The sequence below is a fragment of the Oncorhynchus mykiss genome, chromosome 11, assembly GCF_013265735.2.
Source record: "Oncorhynchus mykiss isolate Arlee chromosome 11, USDA_OmykA_1.1, whole genome shotgun sequence".
NCBI classification, from domain to species: domain Eukaryota; kingdom Metazoa; phylum Chordata; class Actinopteri; order Salmoniformes; family Salmonidae; genus Oncorhynchus; species Oncorhynchus mykiss.
This window is the reverse complement of record NC_048575.1, coordinates 35,416,909-35,425,031: the sequence shown is the minus strand read 5'-3', so window position 1 is coordinate 35,425,031 and position 8,123 is coordinate 35,416,909. Positions and strand designations below refer to the sequence as shown.

The 8,123-nt window shown below is 43.9% G+C and overlaps 1 protein-coding gene across 1 annotated transcript; it reads left to right on the top strand.

Annotated features, from left to right (window-relative positions):
- Positions 1 to 387: 387 nt before the first annotated feature.
- On the top strand, positions 388 to 7,557 carry LOC110535008 (transmembrane protein 236-like). The gene is made up of 4 exons (XM_036936615.1): positions 388 to 1,332; positions 1,770 to 1,842; positions 5,090 to 5,213; positions 5,730 to 7,557. Exons 1-4 carry the CDS (start codon positions 923 to 925, stop codon positions 6,476 to 6,478), a joined length of 1,356 nt encoding a protein of 451 aa, XP_036792510.1. The 5' UTR covers positions 388 to 922; the 3' UTR covers positions 6,479 to 7,557.
- Positions 7,558 to 8,123: the final 566 nt, after the last annotated feature.

The window sequence follows — 8,123 nt, the reverse complement described above, 5'->3', positions numbered from 1 at the left end:
ACGGGTGCATGTTCATTAATTGTTTATGGTTCATTGAACAAGCATGGGAAACCGTGTTTAAACCCTTTACAATGGAGATCTGTGAAGTTATTTGGATTTTTACGAATTATCTTTGAAATACATGGCCCTGAAAAAGGGACGTTTCTTTTTTTGCTGAGTTTAGTAGGTTCATTTGCATGGTTAGGTTCACGACTCCAGATTGTCTATCGGATTATCGCTCTCATAACCTCTTCTCAGTCAAATAAGAGTTACTCTTTATTATGATTTTATTTGAAATCTAATAATCTGCATTTATTAATAATATAACTCAATTTCTCATCGGTAACACTTGATTGAGCTTGTCTTAAAAGTGTATTATCTCTCCTCTCTCTTCTCCCAGGCGTTCTATTCCTCCCTCCTTCCCTTTTTCTTCTCTTCATGTCTCCCCTACACTCATTTCTGTCTGGTCTGGAAGGGGATACATCATCTCTACATCTGCTTTATGGCTTTTGGTTGCAGTCCAACACTGTTGTGCCACACTGCTGGCAGAGTGTTGCAGAGGACCACTAGATGGGGATGTGTAGTCATGGCAGAATAAACATGCAACTCACAGGACAGCCAAATGAAAAGAGTGTGCTCTCTCCACTGCTCCTTTAAATAACATGGGACTGCAAGTGTTTGGCGTGGTCCTTGACGATTCTGCTCCATAGGTATATTTTCTCTAGGTTTCACATCTCTTCCCAGGAGTCACACTCTTTCTGAAATATAGTACCCTTGAAGGGCCAGAGAGAGAGAGAGACAAATTGTTTGCAACAGTCATATATAAAGAGGTTAGCGGGGCAGTCACATCACACCGTCATGACTGCGGCGATAAAGGTACACAATGCCTAGTGCAGTGTAAGCAAACGGCAGAACAGCGAGCGGGAGCTGTGGCGTGTGGAAAATGCTAGTGGACACGGACAATGCAACAGGCTCAGGCCTGACTAGCCCTCAGAGGGACAGGGGTCGCCTCACTGCGGACAACAGCCCCCTCTCTCCCTCCCTCCCTCTGAGGGCTAGCCAGCGCAGGGGCTGCCACAGCATGGCCTCGGGGAGGACGCTGAAGTTCGCCCTGTGCGAGGTTCTGCAGTTTGTAGGCCTGTGCGTGCCGCTCTTCATCGTCATGCAAAGGTTCGCCCTCATCGTGGCGCGGGTCAAGAGCATGGCGCAGCCGCCTGGCGACGCCAGCACCGCCTACTGGCTCATCGTGGCCTCCTCTATCGCCTATGTCACCTCCACAGCCCTGCTGGTCTGGGTGCCCATGAAGTACATGGTGTTCACAAATAAGAAGTTTCTTGTCGGCAGGAAGAAGTGGTGAGTGTCTTTCTGGTCTATCTGGTTTGTTTGTTCTGCGGCCTGGCTTGAAATCTATGCTAAGAGCTGTGTCTGAGCTGTAGCTGTATTTTTTGTAAGCATTTCCACTGTAAGGTCTACTACATCTGTTGCATTCGGCGTATGTGACAAATAAAATGTGATTTGATTTTAAATATAACAGCACAGTGTTTTCTGGTCCTGAGCCTTGCGGTGTAGTAATGGTTGTCTGGTCTGTGTGGCATGAACCTGACCGGTAGCTGTGCTGTGTCTGACTCGACTGGCCTGCAATTGGTTTGGCAGTAGCTGTGCAACGTCTATCATGCCAACATTGAGCATTTCCAAATGCATTGATATTTTCCTTTTTCATAACCTCTAGCCTATAACTATTGCTCCTTTCTCTCTTTCATTCTCCCTCTCTCTCTGTCTCTCTCTCTCAGGAGGCCAGTGGCACTGGTCTATGTGATCCTCTCCACATTACCCTGCTTTGCCTTTCTCATCGCCAGCTCAGAGGTAAACCATGTGACCCTGGTGTTATGCATCATTTGTTTATGCTCGTCTCAGTGTGTCCAAGTTTCCGTGACCTTTGACTTAGATTCACCGTTGTAGGTGACCTTTGACACTCAACCTGTTGGTTACCTCTGAAATGAAAGTGACACTTACAGAGAGACATTCTAACTCAGAGGTATTCACATCCAGGCCTTCAGGTCTACATTATTGCTTGTTTCCTGGTACCCCTGGTACCCCTGGTAGTTAATTAATAGATTAATTATGCTTTTGATTAGTTCCAGAGTCCACTCACCTGATGTACCAGTTCCGAATCAGTCTAGATGATTCCATGCATATCGAACCCTACTGAGCACGATGCAGACTATTGTCTACACTCTTAGAATTAAGGGTGCAATATTGTTCCCTGGAGTGTAAGTAGATCAAAATACACTTAATGTACCTTCAGAGGTACACATACAGTATGATCTTACAAGGTATTTTACGGTAACTTTTAGGGTACTGCGTGATAAAGAGCATAATGGTAAATTTTTTGTACCCAATATTTTGAACATACAATGGGTCAAAAAAGTATTTAGTTAGCTTAAAAAGATGAGAGAGGCCTGTAATTTTAATCATAGGTACACTTAAACAATGACAGACAAAATGAGAAAAACAAATCTAGAAAATCACATTGTAGGATTTTTAATGAATTTATTTGCAAATTATAGTGGAAAATAAGTATTTGGTCAATAACAAAAGTGTCTCAATACTTTGTTATATACCATTTGTTGGCAATGACAGAGGTCAAGCGTTTTCTGTACACACTGTTGCTGGTATTTTGGCCCATTCCTACATACAGATCTCCTCTAGAGCAGTGATGTTTTGGGGCTGTTGCTGTGCAACATGGACTTTCAACTCCCTCCAAAGATTTTCTATGCGGTTGAGATCTGGAGACTGGCTAGGCCACTCCAGGACCTTGAAATGCTTCTTACGAAGCCACTCCTTCGTTGCCCGGGTGGTGTGTTTGGGATCATTGTCATGCTGAAAGACCCAGCCATGTTTCATCTTCAATGCCCTTGCTGATGGAAGGAGGTTTTCACTCAAAATCTCACGATACATGGCCCCATTCATTCTTTCCTTTACACGGATCAGTCGTCCTGGTCCCTTTGCAGGAAAACAGCCCCAAAGCATGATGTTTCCACCCCCATGCTTCACAGTAGGTATGGTGTTCTTTGGATGCAACTCAGCATTCTTTGTCCTCCAAACACGACAAGTTGAGTTTTTCCCAAAAAGTTATATTTTGGTTTCATCTGACCATATGACATTCTCCCAATCTTCTTCTGGATCATCCAAATGCTCTCTAGCAAACTTCAGACGGGCCTGGACATGTACTGGCTTAAGCAGGGGGACACGTCTGGCACTGCAGGATTTGAGTCCCTGGCGGCATAATGTGTTACTGATGGTAGGCTTTGTTACTTTGGTCCCAGCTCTCTGCAGGTCATTCACTAGGTCCCCCCTGTGTGGTTCTGGGATTTTCTGTTTCCCAGGGTACAAACGTATTTTGTGTACCCTTAACTCTTGGATGGTACTGATCTGTACCTTTGCTTACCATAAAAGCAATGTATTGAAGAAAAGTACATATTTGTACCCACCATGTGGCATGTAAGCTATGCGGTTCACACCACTGTATAAAGAGTCAAATTAGTTTAATTTTAATGATGACATTGATCTTGGAACTCACTTGGTGAAGGTCACAGGACTAAAAATGAATGAATCATGTCTCTGTTACTAACAAATACAGTCATGGGTGGTAACTTTACCATTCACTCGAAAAGGCAAGGCACACCAGTACATTTTATTGGAGGCATGGCTTAGTGGGAGCGTGGTTTTCAGTTAGTTATTTTTTGGCTACCCGTGAGTGGAAGTGTTGTACCAGTTTAAGTGGTCTATGGTAGAGGTACACTTTTGCTACTTTAAAGGAACAATTGGCTGTGTTACTGTGGTGGTTCCCTATCAAGGCCTATTTTTCCTTTTCTAAAAGCATGTTTTTGTGTCTATGGACTGTATGTAAGAAAAGTATGAACTGGGGTACAATTATGTATCTTTAACTAAAGGTACAAAGGGCGTACTACAGGGTACCACCCCAGTGACAAGCATTTGTACCCCTTTAGGGACAAATCTACGAGATAAAAACCTGAGTGTACCATCATGACACAACCACGAGATAATGAAGTTATTTGAAGTGCGGTGTCCTAGCGGGGGTCTTATGAGAGAGGAGGGGGTAAAATTGATGAGTTGAGAGTAGCGATAGTATGTTTGATCCCGGATCTCCGAGGCATACATCGAAATTGCTAAGCAATGTACTTCGAAGCAGTGTGCCGACTCCTGTATTACTTTATCAGAAGCACGTGATTAATGACGTCCGGAGCATCGTTTCATCGAACAACCATTGGTTTGGTAGAAGACAAAAAGCCTGCTACATACAGGCTACACAGGATGTGGGACGTTGTAAATAATCATTTAGCTGCTCTAAATTATTTTTACCAGCAGGTGCCACTAGTGTACACTGTGTTGATCACAGCCTAGGGTAATGAACCTATTTTTGACGCTATTGTCTAGAAAACCTAGTTGAGAGGAACATGTAGGTTCTCAGAGGAGCAATCTACAGCCCTATGACCAAGGGGCCACTGATAAGCAGCTGAGTTCCTCTTCCTGTCCCAGCCGCCCTGGTCACATCAGCTGTCCATCTGGCACTTTCCCACTTCCTGTCTGTGAAGAGCCCACCTCCTATGAGCCCACATTCTAGAGGTTCCTGAAGATCCAGGGGTGACCTCAGGTCCTTGGCTTATCTACTCTCTTTCACATAAGAGAAGCCATAAATTAAGCTCAGATGACTCCCAGTCTCTTTTGTTCTGTGTCCTGTAGGCAAGTAGTCCTGGGTTAAGCACATACCAGAGCTAAGTGATTAGCCCACTAATCCAGTATCACAGAGTGTATATAGCACTCATAGGGTGCCATGTAGCATTTGGAGAAGGTTTGGAGGGGAAGACTGGCACATGACCATTTCATTAGATCACAATCAGGGCTAGAAATTGTAATGAAAGCTACTTTATTGAGGAAGATTTTTCTTACTATGACTGATGTGGTTGTCCCACCTAGCTATTGTAAGATAAATGCACTAACTGTAAGTTGCTCTGGATAAGAGTCTGCTAAAATGTCAACGTCATCTGATTCAAATCACAGATTGGTTTTGATCATTGTTTTCTCTCAGGTGCAGATCAATAACAGTATAAGGCAGGACACGTTCGCAGAGCTCCCCGTGTCGCTGATGCTCTTCTCCCTCATCTGCATCGATATCCTGGAGAGGATCCGCCACTGTCGACTCACTGGACATGGTGAGAGTGCAAAAAGCTCTGTGTTCTGCACACACGTTTAACTGAACGCTAGCTAGCTACTGTAGTCTGAATACTGCCTGATCCTCTGCCAACTCACAACTAATTTCATTAAGACAACAATAGTGTACACTATCGGAGGATATGTTCTATATAGAGATACAGTATGTATCTCAGGAAATGAACAGGAAATTCTCTGTACAACCCCCCCAATTGATTTTTGGTAACACAGTGTTGAATTGGCAAAAACCATTACCTGTTCTAAGGACGGCTGTCACTTTCTTGGAATCCCTTTATTAGAGGAAATAACCAGATCCTGTCATTTTCCACTGATCAGAAATGCTATTGTATTATGGTAAAATATAGTGCCCATAGAGCCCAGAGAGATCGTCGCTGTATTGTCCTGTGTTCTACACTTTTGGGCTGTGCGGTGTGCATGTTTGTGCCATAATGAGATGTTCTGATCTGCGTCATTCAGTCACGGCTAACATACTCATGTGCTGTTGTCTTTCCGTCCAGCTAATGAATTGGACCGAGATGCTGAGATCCCTTCCAATGTCCTCACACACGTGGAGCACCTACGTGGAACCCCAGTGACACCAGTAAACCCAGCAAACCCTGCGTCACCCGTAACGCCAGCTGTGCCCGGGCAACCTGCACAACCAGGGCAACCTGGTGGTCCAAATGGGCAGGACCAGAACGGGGCGGGCTCACGACCAGAGGCCAATGGGACTTTCCAGGGGATGTCAGGTAACCAGATACCAGGGAGACAGTTTAGCATTTCAGGCCTGAGCTCACGCTCGGCACGCTCAGCACGTTCGGCACGCTCTGCACACTCTGTCAGCACGTCGGTGGACCGTGGAGTCTCACCAAATGCGTACACAGGGCCGCTGCACTTCCTGTGTGCCAGCGATGCCCGAGCCGAGGTATTTGTGGACAGCTTTCTGTTCTGGATGGACACAGTGGAGATGGTGAGGGTGGCTGGGCACCCAGCGGTCTACTACTCGGGCTGGGTGTTCCCTATCTACATCTTTAGCTACCTGTCGTGCCTGCGGCTGGTTGTCATGCCCCACAGTCCCCTGCTATCATCACTAGGCGTGGCCCTGCAGGATTTGCCCTTCCTGTTTGTGCGTATCGGCCTCATCGCCTTCTTCGGCTTTGTCACTCCCCTCCTCTACCTGATGAAGAACCTGCTCGTCTGCCTGGCCTTCATCTACTTCAACTTTATGACCAAGCTGAGGGTCTTCAACACCGAGAGGATGTTCTGATCTGAGTCGCCAGCCAAGGATGAGAAAAAAACAATGGACAACAACCCACTGGGTTTCCACAAAACTGGTTTCCACATCATTTCAATCCCCCCCAAAACTGTAAGGGAATTTATTTATTTGTTTTTACATTTTTTTTTTTTTAACCTAAATCCAATGTCATGGTGATATTTTTTGTTCATTTCACATTGTATTCACAACTCAACCAAATGTAAATCAAAACTAGACGTTGAAATTACGTCTGTGCCCAGTGGAAATGGAGTTCATAACAGAGACACCAAACCAAAACAACAACTGACTCACGCAGCGATGAGAAGAGATGGAGCGGATTCCTGTGTTCGGCACAGCAAAGAGAGATTGATCCATTTCATAATGATGATTCTGATTAAAGGAGGGACAGGATGACAATTGTGGAGCTTTTTGCAGGCTAAAAGGGAACTCTTTGGCAATGTGTTCCCGTAAAGGGGATGGAGGACATTGACTGTCAGAGGACTATGTGTTGTCTTGGTGTTATCTTATTTCCTATTTGTTCAACGTTGTTTTTTACCCCGCAACTCTCCTTGCCCCCTTGTCCCCAACCTGAACCATGGCACTTTGAGAATGTAAAGAACCTGTCATGTCACTTACAGATTTGATAACAGATAATATATGATGTTTCTATTCTATTACCATAAAGTGCAGTGAATTGTGTAAGAATATACATCCATGTTGTTATACATCCCAGATTTTCTTCCCTTGCTAGGTTATCATATCCACACATTTAAAACAAAGCGTGAGTTTGTACAAATGAAACATATTTTTGGGTGTAAAAATGTATAAAGACAAATAGAAAATCGGAGAGAAAAAAAATACATCTGTTTTATGATATGATTTCACGTGAGCATGAACTGTGTATGACTGCATTTATATGCGTGTGTTACCGGCCTCAGTCTGTAGGTGGCCTGTAATAGTAAAAAGAACGGACACACGTTTACGTTTGCCAAGATCTGTCGCTTTCTATATTATGACGATTTTTTTTGTCTTCTACAATTGTCTTTTTTCTTGTACGTACACTACCGGCCAAAAGTTTTAGAACACCTACTAATTCAAGGGTTTTTGTTTATTTTTATTGTTTTCTACATTGTAGAATAATAGTGAACACATCAAAACTATGAAATAACACATATGGTATCATATAGCAACCAAAAAAAGTGTTAAACAAATCAAAATATATTTTATATTTGAGATTCTTCAAATAGCCACCTTTGCCTTGATGACAGCTTTAAACACTCTTGGCATTCTCTCAACCAGCTTCACCTGGAATGCTTTTCCAACAGTCTTGAAGGAGTTCTCACATATGCTGTGCACTTGTTGTCTGCTTTTCCTTCACTCTGCGGTCCGACTCATCATAAACCATCTCAATTTGGTTGATGTCGGGGGATTGTGGAGGCCTGATCATCTGATGCAGCACTCCATCACTCTTCTTCTTGGTCAAATAGCCCTTACACAGCCTGGAGGTGTGTTGGGCCATTGTCACCAGCAAAGCACCCCCACACCATCACACATCCTCCTACATGATTCCATATGTGTTATTTCATAGTTTTGATGTCTTCACTATTATTCTACAATGTAGAAAATAGTAAAAATAAAGAAAAATCCTGGAATGAGT

Coding starts and splice junctions, on each gene's coding strand:
- LOC110535008 (XM_036936615.1), top strand. CDS start 923: ATGCTAGTGGACACGGACAATGCAACAGGCTCAGGCCTGACTAGCCCT. Junction 1,333..1,769: donor CTTGTCGGCAGGAAGAAGTG/GTGAGTGTCTTT, acceptor TCTCTCTCTCAG/GAGGCCAGTGGCACTGGTCT. Junction 5,214..5,729: donor CTGTCGACTCACTGGACATG/GTGAGAGTGCAA, acceptor CTTTCCGTCCAG/CTAATGAATTGGACCGAGAT.